Here is an 18,094-nt window from a genome sequence, read left to right as displayed (position 1 = left end):
AGCAATACGCCGAGCAGCAGAGGCATCACTTCAGCTCAGTGTTGGCTGAAAGCTGAAGAGGGAATAAGCTTATTGTTTTCAGCATCTGCTTTGTGTAAGTTGTCTTTTCTTTACATACTTAAAAAACTAAACTTCCACTGAAATTTAAAACTATTTAAACAGGCAAGATGATAATTAAATCTCAATGTTTTTATTTCCTCTCTGACATGATAATTTCCTGCTTTCGCCCTTTAACAGACGAGCAGTGCATATAAAGAAGAATGTCTACGTACAGAAGACTTGATGACGGTGATGTTCAGGACAAAGGGGTAGGGATCCATCAAACCATCACTAAACTATTTACTGTTTCATGTGCTACTTTTCTTACTTAGAAGTGTTGTTCTGTTTAACTGTTAGAAGTCCACCAGCTGTGTGGTACTTGTTGTGCTCCTGGGTTGTGTGTCCGTCCTGGGGATTTTAATCGCCGTTGCCGTCCTGGAGAGACCCCCGCCGCCTAAAGATCCCAAGACACTTCCTGAGGACACCGGTGGGAGCAATACTTCCACAGACCAGTGCAGGTAATGATCCTAGTGAAGCTGCTCAGCCACTGTGAACATGGCTGAGAACCAAGAACAGCCACCAGGGGCTGATTCTAGGAAGAGCCAAGGAAAAATACATTTGAACAAAAATTGAAAATATTTAAGTATTGAAATACTCCATATTATAAATGCTATACTACATTCATACTATAAATGCAAATGTATAAAATTCATTGGATGAATATTATTGGATAGATGAGTTCAAATGACTTGCAGCATGGATATCAAGGTTAAAAATAAATGAGAACAATTGGGGTCTAGTATTTATGATACAATTGCCAATTTCTTTAATTAAATGAAATTAAACCACTTTATGTCTCAGGTTTCTTCACTTTTTTTGAGTCAGTAAGTTCAGAGCAAAGAAATCTCCAAGTGAACCCACTGAATACATTGCAGCCACATCTGCTGACTTCATGAGTCAAGATTAGTTTCTCTTAATTGCAGCACAATTTTCTCCAATTCAATTTCCTGGGGATTCAAACACACACCCACACACACGTCCTTGTCTTATATCCCTCAGCATGGCCCTCGTGGAGAGCATTCCCCAACATGTCGAATATAAATCCAACGTGACGCGTGGGATCCCTCTGGAGCAAGCCTGGAAAGATCTTATCACCATGGCAACGGAAGAGGTTCTCGTGGTCTCCTTCTACTGGACTTTAACTGGGAAGGACATCAACATCAACTCCTCCTCTGACATTCCTGTGAGTAATCAGACAAAGGCCAGGAAACGTGAAAACATGGAACCTTCCCCCAGGTGAGTGGGTTTTCAATACGCTGACTTTGTCCTCGGCAGGGAAGGAACATCCTGAGAGACCTTGAGGAGTTGCCCTCCAGGAACGTGTCTGTCCGGGTGGTGGCCAGTGATCCCTCAGTCAGTACCAACTCCACCGATTTAAAGGTCTTAGAAGCGAAAGGTTTGGAACCGATCCTTCTTATTCTTCCGCTCTACATTCATTGCATTAGGTGTTTGAGTTACAAAGTATCAACTTGTGGATCTCTGTAGGGGTTCAGGTGAGGAGCGTGGACTTTGGCCGCCTGACAAAGGGCATCCTCCACAGCAAGTTCTGGATCGTTGACAGGAAACACGTGTTCATCGGCAGCGCCAACATGGACTGGAGAGCTCTCACTCAGGTGAAACAGAAGAAGACAAACGTGACACGCCTCGCTCTCCACAAGCTCACACACCTGTTAGTTATCTGACTGACATCCTGAAATGATGGGGACCTATTTGGAACTCTGAAACCAGTGATGGAGGAAGTACTGAAACAATTTACTGAAGTAAAAGTATGAATAAATAAACAAACACGCACTTATGTAAAAGTACCACATTAACAATAGTGAGAAGGTTCTTTCTTTTGAATATACTTAAAGTAGAGTGTGGACTTTTCACTGATTTGAGGCTGTGATGTTGCTGCTGTAGAAACACTTTACTCTCGTTGATTATATTTTGAACATATCAAAAACAATGTGAACATGAAATGTAATGCATTGTAAAACTGTAGTGGAGTAGAAAGAACAATTATTTGCTTTGATAAAAAACTAAATAAGACATACAGACACATCAGACGTGTACTTGAGTACAGTAATGGAGTAAATGTACTTTGTCAGCACTGAAACATGAAAGTGACAGTTTACTGTTTGACTCTGCAGGTGAAGGAGCTCGGAGCAGTCATATACAACTGCTCCAGTGTAGCTCTGGACCTGTATAAGATCTTCCAGTCTTACTGGGTGATGGGACTGTCCAACAGCTCCCTGCCTAGACCCTGGCCCTCAGAGTTTGACACTGACATCAACAAACAGCACCCCCTCCTGGTGGAAGCCGACAATGTCTCCAGCAGGATTTACCTCTCAGTGAGTTTCCCTTCCTTATTCCTGGTTACTGTTTATCTGAGGGTATGTTGCTATTTACACTGAAATTACCACACAGTTACATTTTCAGCCAACACCGTAGCCGAGACTCAACTTGTTTCCACTCTGAAATAAAGTTCAATAAAGGAAATGTTTCAGGAAGCGTTAGTCCATGTTTTGTTTTCCCTCCAGGGTTCTCCACCAGCATTCTGTCCTCCCTCAAGGACACTGGACCTGGAGGCTATTCTCTCCATCATCACAGAGGCCCAACACTATGTAGATGTAGCTGTCATGGAGTACTCCCCCACCACACGCTTTTTAAAGCCCCAGAGGTAAAACGTAAGGAAGACATCTATTCTCCATGCAACTCTTTTGCTTGATTTTGTCTCTCTGGATTCTAACAGATACTGGCCCTTCATCGATGAGGCCCTCAGGACGGCTGCATTCGAGAGGAGGGTTAAGATCCGGATGCTGATCAGCTGCGGACGTACCTCTGATCCGGCCATGCTGCCCTTCCTTCAGTCCCTGGCGTCACTGGACAGCCCTCGCCCTAACATCAGCATTCAAGTGGTAAGACACAACGTGACATAAATGCTGAGGGAAACACTAAATCCTCACCGCTGAATTTTTGCCTATCTCTTTTGAATGTGGTTGTGTGTCTTTCCAGAAATTGTTCATCCTGCCTGTGGGAAACCAGTCTGATATTCCCTACGCCAGAGTCAACCACAACAAATACATGGTGACAGATAAAGTCGCCTACATCGGTGAGTAACAGATTCACTTCCGAATTTCTATTTAGACACACTTGTAGTTTGACTGAGTTAAACTCTGGTGCACTCGGGTGTTTAGGTTGTTCTTTGCATGTGAATCGGTTAATAATTGACCAGATAACGTTGTGTTTCTGCCACAGGTACGTCCAACTGGTCAGGGGACTACTTTGTCACCACAGCTGGAGTGGGGCTAGTCATTTCCCAGCATGCTCCTCACGCTGTATGGAGGACCAAGGCCCTGCAGGGGCAGCTCAGGGCGGTTTTTGAGAGGGACTGGTTCTCTGAGTTTGCTGTGCACCTTGACGACCTGGGGAACCATCCAGACTGTGCATTGTCAACATGACACAAGACTGAAGCTCCACAATAAACACAATGAAATCATTAATGTTATATTTTAACCGATCGCTTGATGTCATATCATCTATGTTTTTAACTGTATGATTTAATAAATTGATAGACTAATAACTGTTAACACGTATTAATCATTCAGCAGTCCTCCAGTGTTGACTGATTGTTCAATGTATGATTACTAGATATACTTTTTAATTATTAACATGTGTAAATATCTGTGATTTCTGCAAATAAACAAAGTAAATTTGAGTTTCCTTTTACCTCACTGTGTGCTGAATGCTCAAACATCAGTATTGTTATGGTTGTCACTGTGACTGTGACAGGACTTTATAACCAGACGGTAACACCAGGATTTTAACCTGATGTCCTCAGCTGCAGCTTAAAGCAGAAAACATGGATAACAGGTTTTGTTAGTAACACAAAGAGACACAGTTACACTTATTTTGCATTGTCCTCATGCAGAATTCCCAAGGAAAGAAAATCACAAGAATTATAATTTTAAGGTTTTGTTTAAAAAAAAAATACAATTTGGTTTTGATTATTACCTTGAGTGAGAAGGTTATGTTTTCACCCATGTTCATTTGTTGGTTTCTTTGTCAATAACCAAGATTGCACAAACACAACCGACTTGATTAACACAAAACTTATTGGAAGTATGTGGTATAGGTCAGGGAGGAACACATACATGTTTGATAGGGTGTTTGTTTTTATTGACACATTCACAGCTTTGCCTCTTAATGAAAACAACATGCATGTTTAGGGATCTGATACCACGGAGTGTGTGAAGTTTGGTGCAGTTTGATTGACTGCTGGGCCTCAGTGGACGTATGTGCTCTACTAAGTGTCAATCTTTTTGTTTTAATATTATCACGAATAAAATGACTTGACACAATATGATTAATATGTGCTTCTTTTTAATGCTATAAAAACTAAATTACATCTTTTGATCGAATAACTTGTTCTTCTGTATTAATTTTAGTTTTGTTGCAACCACACACAATATTTTTATAATGATATAAAATAGTGTTCACTGTCAGAAATCCCCCTCAGCAGTATGATTGAGGCGTGTGCCTGCTGGTCTTCCTCCCAGACAGCAGGTGGCGCTGTGACCAAACCCCCTCCCCCGCTGTGAGGGCGCGGGGCGGGGCTCCGGCTTGTGCAGTACGTGTGCTTCCCAGCAGTTAGCTTGCGGCTAGGCGAGGCTCTAGCTGAAGTGAGAATCATGGTGCTGCTTGAAAACGACGCGGTAAGAACCTCAAATCCCCTGTGTGGACTTCACTCTACTGTGTTGACTGATGGCGTCACACACACGGTCTGTGTTAGCTGTCCGGCAGCTAGCAGGCTAATCCCATCAGCGGTAGACGAGCTATTCGTCCAACCGACTCATTAGCCAGGTTGCTAACATTAGGTTGAGGCTAACGCTGCTTTATAGTTGGGTTGGGATCTGTAATGTCGCTCAGTTACTTCACTTCCTGGTTTATTGATAGTCTCACGCTGGTGTTTTATGTTTAAAGCTCAGTAGAAACTACAGAGTCTCCTTTGAAGCTTCAGTTTAGGACGTGGACCTACATGTAGGCATCGTCAGTGAAACTTGGAGTTGGCGCAGGGACGTCACGTAAGCCAATCTCAGGCATATATTGCTGACAGAATAACTGCTTTGTTGTGCTTTTCTGATTAGCTTTCTTAAATACTATCTGTCTAAAACTGATACCTTCCTGTATGGGTGACCATGTGACACAGCTTGTTAATAAACCATATTTAAAATCCTTTTAACCCCTTAAAAATACACTGAACACAGGGCTGTTGTATTAGTGTCAACTAGGTGTGAAAAACTGGGTAATAGATGATTAAACGTGTCCTCTCTTTGTTCTGAGATCAGCCACAGTTCATGTCATCATTTGTTATATCTACAGTATATTTCCGATATAATTTCTGAAATGAAACTGGAACATTAAGATGAGCCCTTTTCTCTGTTCCTCAGTTCCTCACAGAGCTCACGCGACTCTTCCAGAAGTGCAGAACATCCGGCAGCGTCGTCATCACACTAAAGAAATGTAAGTGTGCTTTCCTCCACGCTGTTGTCGGCCATCATTCATGTTATATGGGGAAGGAAGTGGGATGAGCTAATGTTGCGTGGTGCTTGTCCACTATGACCAGATGACGGCAGGACCAAGCCAGTGCCCAGGAAAGGAAACACGGAGTCGTTTGAACCCGCGGACAACAAGTGTCTCATCCGAGCGTCTGAGGGCAAGAAGAAGATTAGCACAGTGGTGAGTTTATATATGTTTATCTCATTGAATGTGAACGTTTTGATCTGTTGCTCTTAATGTTTTCCACGAGGTGTTAATGCTGAATTTTCTTTTCTTGTGATTTCAGGTCAGCACCAAAGAAGTAATCAAGTTTCAAATGGTAGGTTGAGCTTGTGTCATGTTTTTATTGTTAAGACGTGATTACCTTGTGACTCTGTTCTCCTGATGAAATAGAGAATTGTATTGATCGTCGTCTTTTGTCTCGTAATTGTTTATCTTGGATGAATGAGCCACTTGTGTGACTAAATCATCATCTCCCCCCCCCTTCAGGCGTACTCCAATCTCCTTAGAGCTCACATGGATGGACTTAAGAAGAAAGACAAGAAAAGCAAAAGCAAGAAAACCAAAGCCACCCAATGAGCAACAGACTCTTTAAAACATGACCTTGGTTAACCTACACTGGCCTGTACGATCAGTGGGGGGTAATGGGAACAGCCTCATTCTACACGATCACCCAGGGCCTCAGAATCACTGTTCATCCACCCGGCGACTGCTTTGATAACACGCCATTGTTTGCATGGTAACGTCTCATCCCTGGCGGTTCGGTGCCATCGCTGATCTGGAACAGGATCCGTGAGGATGTCTCGAAACTCATAGCAAGACGAAGCAGGTCAACCGTCTCCGCGGCTCCAGCTTCAGGAACCAGGTCATCAGCAGCTGTGTCACCTCTGGAGCCCAATCCACGGAGCCTAATGATTAACTGCCTTTCATACTATTTAATTGTTAAACGTCCCTATTTATGTTGTATTGCAGACTCACCTGTGAGCTGCCTTGGCATGTTTCAATTCGGCTATTTCTTGAAGGATTTTAGATTTTCACGTTATTAAGATTATGTTTTTCATGCTTTGAAATGTCAGCATGAGTCCTCTGTGATACAGAGCTAAATTTAATAAGGTTTGTTTTTATTTTGACAAACTTCGATGTATTTCATCTGGCTGGATTTTTCGGGAGGAGATGAAATAGTATTTTACGTTTTTTTAAAAACATTTTGTAATAATGGGCCCCCTTGTTTTTGAACCATGTCATGCCAAGCTTTCAAACTGGAGGGAAATAAAACGTACAGTATAGCTTCAGTTAATCTTATTATTTGTAAGTATAAGTGTATGATATCATGATTGAGTTAAACAGCACAAAAAACAAATAAAGTTGTAGGTTTACTGAAAGTCCTTTTTGAGTTATGAATACAGAGACACAGTACTGGCTGTAAATCTAATAATAATTTCAGTTCACCACAATTAACAAGGCAGGTTGAGCCGCAGCCATGACACTCTGTTGCCTCGCCCTGCTCCCGAGTCCAGGTCTCATGGAAGAGGACCGCAGCAGAAGTTGCGTTCAGAAATAAAGTGCATTGTTAAAACTCAACGTGTGATTATTGTTTTTTGATCGAACAGCAAACAGTGACTGTGGTAAACATGAGCGACGTAGAAAACGAGACAGTAAATACAGTATGTACAGAGACACATTGCTGTGCTGAGACGTTGAGGGAAGCAGAAGAAGAAGAAGCTCATAGCGCCGTGTTGCTCCTCTCCGGTCTGTCCCGCGGGGAGAGGGTGAGCTGGTGCTGCCGGCTGCTCTCCTCCTGGTAGCCCTGCTTCATCAGGCTGGTCACATACTGGAACAGGGTCTGGATCACACACAACACACATGCAACTGGATCAGGCTTCACATTAGGGGAAAGACGCTACTTCGTGAACATGGATTTTAATAGACACTCTTGTCTGTGTCTCTACGCGATTAGTAGGGACAGTAGAAATATGTTAGTATATGTTTGGGGGATATCAATTGGGTACCATATGAGACGTGATTAAAGATACAATATGTGATGATCAATTGAAATAAAAGAAACTAGGCTGACAAATGTTCTAATGTGGGATTTGAGAAATGTGACTCCTGGACTAACACCATGTTCTAAAGCTATCATTTCAATGAGACTTATTTTTAATAATCAAAAGAGTGAAGTGGATTAAATCAAAATTATGAGCATTGAAGATGAATTTGATGTTGATGCAAAAAGTTGAGCACATTTAAATTCCAAGAGAGAAACCACTAGGGAGCAGTAGAGTCCATTAATCGAAACAAAGAACCAAGACATACAGAAATGTAACCTTAATTTTAAAAGTTACACACACACAAATATTTATATATATATATATAAACACTATTTCTAATTGATAAACAAAAAACAAATATATGGTCTCATTCACTTTATTTTTAAACTGTATATATACAAATCTTATTTAACTCTTAGTCTAAGGTTTTACTGTTGATTCCATGTATTTATTTATTTGTTTCTACTTTGTGGTCTTAATTTGTTTGTGTGTCTCCAAATTCACATCCACACGCTTGTTCCACTGCGATCAAGCCAGCTGACACTCGCGTCTCTGTGGTCAAATCAGCAGACACAGAAATTGTACTGCGCGCATGTAGTGACATTTATGGTAAACGCATCCAAAGCGTTTTTTCAAAATAAACTGTTGACATGGAGCATATACAAAATGCATGATTGAAAAGGAAATGGATTGGATTATATTCACAAAAGGTATATATCGTCTCACGTGTCATTTTTATGAATAGCGTTTTGACTGTCAATTTAGAGATTTTACAAAATAAAAGTCACACATTTTTAGCTTCAAGTATCTAATTTCTGGATATTTCAAAGTACTGTAAAAACCCTTTGATCAATAATTCCAGAGAGAGACTGATATGCCTGTGTTCAGGACCCCTCAAACTATCAATGTACTGGATATCAAACATATTTACTGTATAGATTAAGAGATTTTCAAAGTAAAGTCCAACATTTTCACTGTGGAATAGATCATTTCAGGATACTTCAAAGTACTGTAAAAACACTTTGCTCAATAAGTTCAGAGTGAGACTGATATATCTGTGTTCAGGACCTCTCTGACTACCTACATACTGAAGATCAAACATTTTTATGTATAGATTTTGAAATTTTTCAAAGTAAAGTCCAATATGTGTACAATCAAATCAGTTCATTTCTGGATATTTCAAAGTTCTATAAAAACACTTTGCTCAATAAGTTCAGAGAGAGACTGATATGCCTGTGTTCAGGACCTCTCTGACTATACCTACATACTGAATATCACACATTTCTACTGTATAGATTAAGAGATTTTTTAAAGTAAAGTCCAACATTTCAACTGTGGAATAGATCATTTCTGGAGATTTCAAAGTACTGTAAAAACACTTTGCTCAATAAGTTCAGAGTGAGACTGATATGTCTGTGTTCAGGACCTCTCTGACTACATACATACTGAATATCAACATAAAAGAACATAATTACTGTATAGATTTAGAGATTTTTCCAAGTAAAGTTCAACATGTGAACAATCAAATCAGTTAATTTCTGGATATTTCAAAGTTCTACAAAAACACTTGGAATGGAAAATATCGCTGTTGGACAGTTACATATTCCAAGAAAAGGGACTAGTCAAAGAAGTGGGAATAGAAGCATATCAGTTAATGAGCAAAGTGTTTTTATAGAAATTTGAAATATCCAGAAGTGAACTGATTTGATTTGATTGTACACATGAAAATACCTACTTGAAGCTAAAAATGTGTGATTTTTATTTTGTAAAATCTCATAATTGATACTGTCAAAATGCTATTCTTAAAAATAACACAGGTAAGACAATATTTCCCTCTTGTGAATTTAATCCAAGAAATTATTTTTCCATTTTGCATTTTGTACAGGCTCCTTGTCAACAGTTTATTTTGAAAACCGGACGTAAACCCACATGTGTTGTTCCTCTAACTTGGAGTACTCCGTTGCTCCGTTGCCGTCCCCTTTCTGGGTGGTTTGGATGCGTTTACCATAAGTGTCAGTATATGAGTGCAGTAGAATTTTTGTGTCGGTTGATTTGACCACAGAGATGCAAGTGTCGGATGGCTTGACCGCAGTCTTGTTCCACACAAAATTGTTCTTGTACAGTGACTGTAAAGGTCTGTTAATGTCTCTCTGTTGAATCCGGCCTTATAAGACAATTATAAATGATATAGCCTCACTCTTATATGTGTTTTTCCACATGCTGTGACTCCAGTGTTGTCCATTGTTGTAAATGAAAAGGTACATATCTAATAGTTGTGTGGCACCACTAAGGAGCAGCAGTGTTATTCCAGTGCCTCTGTATGAATAACACATGAGTGACATGACGTGATGTGACAGAGCAACATGCTCATGTGTGGTTCGGTGGGATGGAACCGGTCCCTCGAGCTGGTGCTGCGCAGGTATGACACACGGCGCATCACAGGGACGTGCACGGCTCTGGTGCTTATGTCAGCCACGAGCCGTCGGTGCTGACGTGCCGGCTGCACACATCAAGCCCATTTACCCACAAGTGCCTGTTGAAGTGCCTGCGTAAAGGAGATGCTCGGAGACGCCTCCTCTTACCTTCCACGCCTCCTCCAGCTCGGCTGTCCACCTCTCCTTCAGGATGGGCTGCACGGCGCAGATGAATTCTGCTCCGACGTACTGGAAAACAATCATCGGAGACACTTTGATGACATTGCTTGTGCCGTGGTTACTATGGCAACATTCAGTCACTCCATGGCTGACACTGTTATTTGTAAGAGTGGAGTGGGTTTCATTCAGCTGCTGTTCGTTCCCAGTAAAATAACGAGCTGCAGGATCAGATGGAATCAGAACACGTGTACTCGGTATATCAGGGTCTTACACTGTAATACTTGGGAGGGGCGTTGTAGTGATAATGGCTTTTCCCCAGTTCCAGAGCCAGAGCCTCCAGTCGCTCCGGCTGGTCCAGTCTCGCCACGCTTTTCTCGATGAACGACATCACCCTGGAAGAAAAACCATTCACAGCCCGATTGATTCTCCAGTTCATCATGAAGGAGCTCACACGCCACCAGGACTCTGTGTTTGCAGCCTCACAAACTCAAATGCCAAGAAAAAGAAACAACATTTATTGTATATTTATAAGGCAAAACCAACTGATTGCACGATAATTCTCCCCTGAAAACATTGTTCTCTGGACAAAACACAACAGGATCAATTCCCTTTGTTGCTTCCCAGGTGTCTCGTCGTCTGTCTGGTGTGTGTGAGAGTTTTGAAGATGAATTATTGAACAAAGTACAGTTGTTTTTTATCTCCCTCTTCTCTCTGTCTCCCTTCCTCCATCTGATCATGGCCGAAGAGTCGCTTGGCCTCTGTGTCTTCAGGTCCTCGGGCAGTAATTGACTATTCTGTCCTTGTGTGTGGAGGAACACAGAGAGGCCCGGTGCACCCTGGGAAACAACAGATAAGTACGTGTGACACTTGCAACGACCTCTCTCTACAGCGGAGTGGTAACTGATACCAAAATCATACAACTAGCTGAGGTGTTCGCTCTGCCAGCGTGTGCGACGTGGTTTTATCATATTTTGTTGTTCCACTTGGATAAAAGCCTGATCAATAAACTCCATTAGAAGAGTCGGAAGTTCTTTTGTGCCATAGAGCTCCACAACAAGCAAAAAGAGAAAATCACTTTGCTAATGCACTTCATTATGTTCCTTATAAAGTAGTAGAGTAAATCCTGTGTGCACTCTCCTGTATCACCGGTGATTCCCAACCATCTCTACCGGTATCCCAGTGTGCACAGGTACCAATTTTGGTACCTGTGACAACTTTGTTTGTGTGCAATTTGTTGCAGATCCAAATAAACTGTGGTTTCACAAGTGGACTGTTGTGCCTTGGTCGAAGGTTTGTGCTCTAGTGAGAGCCATTCAAGTGACCTCTTTACAATAATACACTGGATCTAGAAAATGCCAACTCACATACTCTACCATTACTGACAATATCCCCTAAATTCATTTGTCATTGCTGCTCCCTGCATCTCTATCGGACATTTTCCATTGTACAAAAACTTGAAACATAGACACACTTTTCATTATGTTACAAACTGTTTGTTCTCATCATTGCTGTAAATGCTGTTGTTTTGTTGATGTTTTCAGTTACACATTGGGAGAGGGATCCCTTACATCTCTCTGAGGTTTCTAAATTTCTTTCCCCTGCTAATAGTTTTTCTTTCCTTACTCTTGTTGAGGGTTTAAGAACAATGAATGACGCACCTTGTTAAGCCCTAGGAGACAAATCGTGCTTTAAAAAAAAAGTAAAGATCGTCCAGAGCGACATTCTGATTGGTGGTTAGGGTTTGGACCAGGTGACTCCAGATCAAATCAATGTACATTTAGCCTGGATTAAATGCTGGGCCACACCCTGTGGCCTCCCGACATAAAAAAAACAAAGCAATAGTAAAAAGAATGGTTAAAATGTCCAACTCCAAGTCCTAATAATACAAATAAAATGTTGGCCGGGTACAAACAACTCCAGGATTATTGTCCTCTATTGTAACAAAACCCAATTTTATTTATAACTTACAGTGATAAGTCAGAAAAGTCAAATTAACACGTGATGATGTTAATGGGCGAGTTTTAATAATGTTCGTTAAAATGTACAGAGCCCCGTTGTTGAGGGAAATTCGTGCACCTTATGTAAAACCAACACAGAATGCATGATTGCTTCTAAAGATTTATAGAAACAAAGTCAGAAACTGAAAAAGTGGTTTTAAAGGATTTGGTAACAATAAAGAAAACATAAGCCTTGTAGTTTCAAATGTGCTTAGCAGCTGGATGGTCATTTATGACTGACTGTGGTACTTTGACCTTTCAGTGTGAGCGAGACCACAGGGTGGAGGGTGTTGATACCCCCCCGACCCTGTGCTCCCCACAGAGCTGTGTTTTCACTGATTCATTATGTGCTGTGACATGCAGGCGCTGACTGACCTCAGGCCGTGTGCCCTCAGCTCCCGGCTGGTCCGCAGCCGCTCCAGATCCTCCACATCTCGGAACAGGAAGAAGACGTCCTTGCACTCGGGATGGGTCTCAAACAACCTGTTGCCAAGACAACAGCAGCACGTCAGGCAGCCATCCGTGAGCCTCTGAGAGAGCGGCCTGTCACAATCAGTCCCACTCGGAACAACAAACCTCCCCAGCCGAGACGACACACACACAATCCCGAGAGTTTCACTCACACAACTGTCATCCTGAGTGTGGATGTGCACATTTCAGCTCATTAACACTGCGACTGATGGCCTCTCTCTCACAGCCCCACACTCTGAATGGAAGATCTGATTGTGCCGTCCTGATCTGATTCTGTTTCTTCTTATCGTCCCTGCCCTCCTTCTGCACCCAGCGGCTGCCACTCCCCACAGGGGCCTCCATGAGAGAGGGTCAGGAAATACACATCCTGGAGCTTTAGACTGTCTGAGCCGGGATGGAAATTCCAGCGAGATGGAGCCACTGCGTATGTGAGCGTTTTTCGTGCTCTGATTCTAACCTCAATCCTTCTCCTGCCATCCAATCAGAGAGCCTAGGCGTCTCCAGCTGTGGTACCTGTGATTAGCGGAGCCACCGGGATGCAGTCGCCTCCTGTGGATGATGTGAGCTGAGTCCAGCCCCCACTGAGACGCTGAGGGCTCAGCAGGATGACAGGTGTCGAAGGTTGTGATGTGAGAACACGAGCAGCTTCATGATTTCAACCTGAGCTGAGAGCTGCTGGTGATGGAACTCATTGATTGATTGATTATTTCCTGCAGAGCCTGGTGCACAACGTCAGTCACATCCAACACAAACAACCTGACCTGAGCTCCCAGGACGCTCGGCTGTAACACTGAGCTGAACTGATCCATAATAAATCAGGATTTAAATACTCCAGGGTGATGCAGCTCATACAGAGGCTTATATTGGATGGATGGATATATACAGTAGTTAGATAAATAGATAGATAGATAGATAGATAGATAGATAGATAGATAGATAGATAGATAGATAGATAGATAGATAGATAGATAGATAGATAGATAGATAGATAGATAGATAGATAGATAGATAGATAGATAGATAGATAGATAGATAGATAGATAGATAGATAGATAGATAGATAGATAGATAGATAGATAGATAGATAGATAGATAGATAGATAGATAGATAGATAGATAGATAGATAGATGGTTAGATGGTTAGATGGAAAGATAGAGAGATAAAGAGATAGAGAGATAGATGGATAGATAGATGGATAGATAAATAGATAGATGGATAGATGGATAGATGATAGATGGATAGATGGATAGATGGATAGATGGATAGATGGATAGAGATACAGAGATGGATAGATGGATAGATAGATAGATAGATAGATAGATAGATAGATAGATAGATAGATAGATAGATAGATAGATAGATAGATAGATAGATAGATAGATAGATAGATAGATAGATAGATAGATAGATAGATAGATAGATAGATAGATAGATAGATAGATAGATAGATAGATAGATAGATAGATAGATAGATAGATAGATAGATAGATAGATAGATAGATAGATAGGTGGATAGATGTATGTATAGATAGATAGATAGATAGATAGATAGATAGATAGATAGATAGATAGATAGATAGATAGATAGATAGATAGATAGATAGATAGATAGATAGATAGATAGATAGATAGATAGATAGATAGATAGATAGATAGATAGATAGATAGATAGATAGATAGATAGATAGATAGATAGATAGATAGATAGATAGATAGATAGATAGATAGATGGATAGATAGATAGATAGATAGGTGGATAGATGTATGTATAGATAGATAGATAGATAGATAGATAGATAGATAGATAGATAGATAGATAGATAGATAGATAGATAGATAGATAGATAGATAGATAGATAGATAGATAGATAGATAGATAGATAGATAGATAGATAGATAGATAGATAGATAGATAGATAGATAGATAGAGAGAGAGAGAGATAGAGAGATAGAGATCGATAGAGAGATAGAGATAGATAGATAGATAGATAGATAGATAGAGAGAGAGAGAGATAGAGAGATAGAGAGATAGAGAGATAGATGGATAGATAGACAGATAGATAGACAGATAGACAGATAGATAGACAGATAGATTATATGGCTAACTCAACAGGCAGTCTCACCATGTTTGCTCCTCTGTGTAAAATCTGTTCAGGTTGACTGTGTCTTTCTTTTTCTTCTGTGGCACAATAGCTGTGAAATGTGCTTTCTCACTGTTCATCCCCGTCGCTCAGCACCGGCTCCATTGATGAGACAGAGGGGGAAATTGGCTGCTCTCGCTCTCTCTCCCTTTTTTTGTCTCATCCACATCTCCACCACTCTCACAGAGCTTGACTGTTTTGTTCTTCTGTGTGCACGCCTCTTGTCGACATGGGCGCACATGCAAGCATGCGTGACATACTGTGTGCAGACAATTTAGCAGCCTATATAGCTCAAGAGGAATTTTAATTGGCAGGGTTCAGACGTTCGATTTGACCCTCGTGAACGGAGAGCGTCCTGTGTCGATTCACCAGAGGAGCATCTCCTCTAAACAATAAGGTCTGTGAAGTTGGGAGTGAGCAGCTGATGAGAAGCAGGTGATTCCCATTTGTTCGTTGCCCCGACAGCCTGGTGGTTTCGGAGTGACCCTGACCCACAAGAGGCCCATAGATTTCCAGGCTTACACACTAAGGTCACGCCCGGTCAACGTTTGGGGTCAGCTCGGGGACACATGGCAATAATTGGGCTCGAAGATACAGTATGTGCCCGGTGGTCTCTTTACTCAGCAGCAGCCCGAATGTCTGCCAGCCTTTTTGTTTATCACTAGATTGGCTCGTTTGTTTTATGTGGCCAGCGCCAAAGGGCCAAAGATGTTTACCCACATGCACGAAACAGCATCATCTGCATCATCATAATTGATAAAAATGCCTTTTCCTGACGGCTATAATGTCTTTAGTTGTAGGACACAACGGCAGACCTGGAGCTGTGTGGTTATTACGTAACGTTGTGAAGACGAGATATGAAGTGATGAGGGGGGGAGGAGAGGTATTGTGCCCCCGAGCCTCCAGTGGGAAGATGAGGGTCAGGAGGAGGTGGAGGTCGAGGATGGAGGTGAAGGAGGGATGGGAGCAGGCTCTGGTTTGTGCGTTAAGGTCAGGCACTGAGGCGCCGCGCTGGGGGATCTGTTTAGACCTTCAGGAGACCGGAGGTTTCACACAGATGAAGATCTAAGGTCAAACTGTGCAGTCAGTGTTCCTGCTCCTTTGGCTGCAGATCAAGATAAGGAGCCCTTTAACATTTGTCTCTTAAAGAACAAAAATACCATTTTTGTTTCCTGAGTTTCTGCCTCATCTCATCTTTTGCACACAGTCACAGAAATGGAGGGTGAAATGGATTTTTGGCCACGAGGTTTTCTCTCTGCTCACAAACTCATATTCGGGCCATTGTAACATAAGCCCAATGCATAATGTGTTTGAGTTTTTGGTTCTGTTTTCTCTACGTAACTTTAGTATCCTTAATATAACAGCTAAATATTTTATATTAGATGAAGTATTATTGTTCTTGCTCTAAAAATAATTTTGCACTGTCCACTTCTATTGGTATGACTATTTGCACATCCTCCATTGACACTTTACATCCATCCATCTACCTTTTTGACTGCATAACTTTAGGTTGTGTACTTATATGATGTGTACTTTTATGTCGTCCGAGCACTTATATGTTGTGTTACATGTTGTGTTACTTATATGTTGTTTACTTCTATATTGTGTACTTGTATGTTGTGTTACATGTTGTCTGACTTGTATGTTGTGTACTTGTATGGCACCTCAGTACTTACACGTTATCTACCTGGATCTTATTGACTGCGTACTTATATGTTGTATTACCTACATGTTGTGTGACTAGATTGTGTGTTACTTCAATGTTGTGTACTTAGATCTTGTGTTACTTATATGTTGTCTACCTATATGTCAGAGAGAAAAGAATTCAACCCTGTGTATTTCCTGTTCATATGGCATATCTCTCCCCCCTCTCTCACCCCCCCCCCTCTCTCCCCCTATCTATCTATCTATCTATCTATCTATCTATCTATCTATCTATCTATCTATCTATCTATCTATCTATCTATCTATCTATCTATCTATCTATCTATCTATCTATCTATCTATCTATCTATCTATCTATCTATCTATCTATCTATCTATCGATCACTCTCTCTCTATCTATCTTTTGAGACTTTATGGAAATCTATTGCCACCTAATGCCCTCATCATTAATCCACTATAGATTTATGGAGAGGCGGAGGACTAGTGGCAGAAACTTGGACTATGGGCAGAAAAGGTCTCTGGTTCGACTCCACAGAGAAACAAAAAAAAGACGAACCTGGATTGATCTGTCCAAAAATCCAAGAGGATTCTCCCTACCCTGTCTAGTGCCCCTGAGCAAGGCACCTTACTCCCCCAACATCTGCCTGTGCATGTCTGTGCATGTGTGTGGGATAATAAAAATGTATCTTAATAAATATATCTTCCCTCGTGTTTTTCAGTTTGTGTTGTGAAACCAACGCAGTGTGGGTGTGGAGCTTCTCACCGGACGAACATGATGATCCCAACTTTAGCTATGTCGTCCCGGATAACTTTCCACGACTCCTTGATCATCTGGATGTGACGCTCGCTGGGATGCGGACGCGCAGCAGCAGCATCCTCCTCCTCCTCCTCTGGGCTCCTTTCCCCAAACTCCGCTTTTGCTGCCAGACCTGAAATCGCGCAGCCCATTCTTCATAAAGAAAAACAAAGATAAACAACCAGGAGAATGTCACAGTCCGGGCAGGAAAGAGGAGGAAGGCTGATTGGTTATTTGGTTTCAGAGGAAGCCCGAGGTTGTTGCATCTGGTTGAAGTGCGCGACTCCACTGGGGTCGGTGACTGCTCCTCTGGTGGGTATCACTGATCGGTGAAGTCACGTCAGTAAACACACAGACAGGATGTAAGATCGGGAGATTTCTTTCAAAATAAAAACCCTCTCCACTTAGCCACTTGCAGAAGGCACCGGTCTTTTTTTATTTTGAAGTGCAACCCACCCAGCTTCCGGTATTCACATATGTGTTTCAGGTTGCCTTGATACAGCATTTGATTCAATTCACACACACGTACACGATTTGTCTCTCGTTCCATCAACACTTAAAAAAAGACCGTTTCATCAACTCAAACATATGTTTTTTTTAATTCAAGTTATCAATTCGGATAATGTAACTTGATTATTTTTAATTCTAACCAACTGTATAAGTTAGTTCAGCACTTTTTTTTGTATTTTTCAGTGTATGTTATTAAAAACAAAAGTACTGAAGTGCTAATATGTATTACTG

The 18,094-nt window shown here is 41.5% G+C and overlaps 3 protein-coding genes across 3 annotated transcripts; 2 read left to right on the top strand and 1 right to left on the bottom strand.

Moving 5' to 3' along the window:
• Positions 1 to 45: 45 nt before the first annotated feature.
• Positions 46 to 3,772, top strand: LOC133015637 (5'-3' exonuclease PLD4). The gene is made up of 11 exons (XM_061082883.1): positions 46 to 94; positions 238 to 308; positions 397 to 557; positions 1,099 to 1,282; positions 1,375 to 1,495; positions 1,585 to 1,712; positions 2,232 to 2,432; positions 2,622 to 2,761; positions 2,834 to 2,999; positions 3,097 to 3,193; positions 3,340 to 3,772. Exons 2-11 carry the CDS (start codon positions 261 to 263, stop codon positions 3,540 to 3,542), a joined length of 1,449 nt encoding a protein of 482 aa, XP_060938866.1. The 5' UTR covers positions 46 to 94; positions 238 to 260; the 3' UTR covers positions 3,543 to 3,772.
• Positions 3,773 to 4,701: 929 nt separating this feature from the next.
• srp14 (signal recognition particle 14) lies at positions 4,702 to 7,221 on the top strand. The gene is made up of 5 exons (XM_061082592.1): positions 4,702 to 4,796; positions 5,532 to 5,604; positions 5,708 to 5,820; positions 5,927 to 5,959; positions 6,130 to 7,221. The coding sequence occupies exons 1-5, from the start codon at positions 4,773 to 4,775 to the stop codon at positions 6,217 to 6,219; spliced, it is 333 nt and encodes a 110-aa protein (XP_060938575.1). The 5' UTR covers positions 4,702 to 4,772; the 3' UTR covers positions 6,220 to 7,221.
• Positions 7,222 to 7,363: 142 nt separating this feature from the next.
• On the bottom strand, positions 7,364 to 17,505 carry xgb (x globin). The gene is made up of 5 exons (XM_061083389.1): positions 17,321 to 17,505; positions 12,655 to 12,762; positions 10,554 to 10,674; positions 10,271 to 10,351; positions 7,364 to 7,483 (listed from the first exon to the last, which is right to left on the bottom strand). The coding sequence occupies exons 1-5, from the start codon at positions 17,503 to 17,505 to the stop codon at positions 7,364 to 7,366; spliced, it is 615 nt and encodes a 204-aa protein (XP_060939372.1).
• Between the last annotated feature and the right edge of the window lie 589 nt (positions 17,506 to 18,094).

Source organism: Limanda limanda, chromosome 12, assembly GCF_963576545.1.
Source record: "Limanda limanda chromosome 12, fLimLim1.1, whole genome shotgun sequence".
Lineage (NCBI taxonomy): Eukaryota > Metazoa > Chordata > Actinopteri > Pleuronectiformes > Pleuronectidae > Limanda > Limanda limanda.
Note: the sequence above shows the minus strand (reverse complement) of the source record. Positions and strands in the feature narration are given on the sequence as shown.

Bases quoted from the DNA above. Each gene is read 5' to 3' on its own strand.
- LOC133015637 (XM_061082883.1), top strand. From the start codon at position 261: ATGTCTACGTACAGAAGACTTGATGACGGTGATGTTCAGGACAAAGGG. The intron at 2,762-2,833 runs GTAAAACGTAAG...GGATTCTAACAG, and splicing joins CGCTTTTTAAAGCCCCAGAG to ATACTGGCCCTTCATCGATG. The intron at 3,000-3,096 runs GTAAGACACAAC...GTGTCTTTCCAG, and splicing joins CTAACATCAGCATTCAAGTG to AAATTGTTCATCCTGCCTGT.
- srp14 (XM_061082592.1), top strand. From the start codon at position 4,773: ATGGTGCTGCTTGAAAACGACGCG. The intron at 5,821-5,926 runs GTGAGTTTATAT...TTGTGATTTCAG, and splicing joins AGAAGAAGATTAGCACAGTG to GTCAGCACCAAAGAAGTAAT. The intron at 5,960-6,129 runs GTAGGTTGAGCT...CCCCCCCTTCAG, and splicing joins AAGTAATCAAGTTTCAAATG to GCGTACTCCAATCTCCTTAG.
- xgb (XM_061083389.1), bottom strand. From the start codon at position 17,505: ATGGGCTGCGCGATTTCAGGTCTGGCAGCAAAAGCGGAGTTTGGGGAA. The intron at 12,763-17,320 runs GTGAGAAGCTCC...TCTTGGCAACAG, and splicing joins GGGATCATCATGTTCGTCCG to GTTGTTTGAGACCCATCCCG. The intron at 10,352-10,553 runs GTAAGACCCTGA...ATTGTTTTCCAG, and splicing joins CCCCTCCCAAGTATTACAGT to TACGTCGGAGCAGAATTCAT.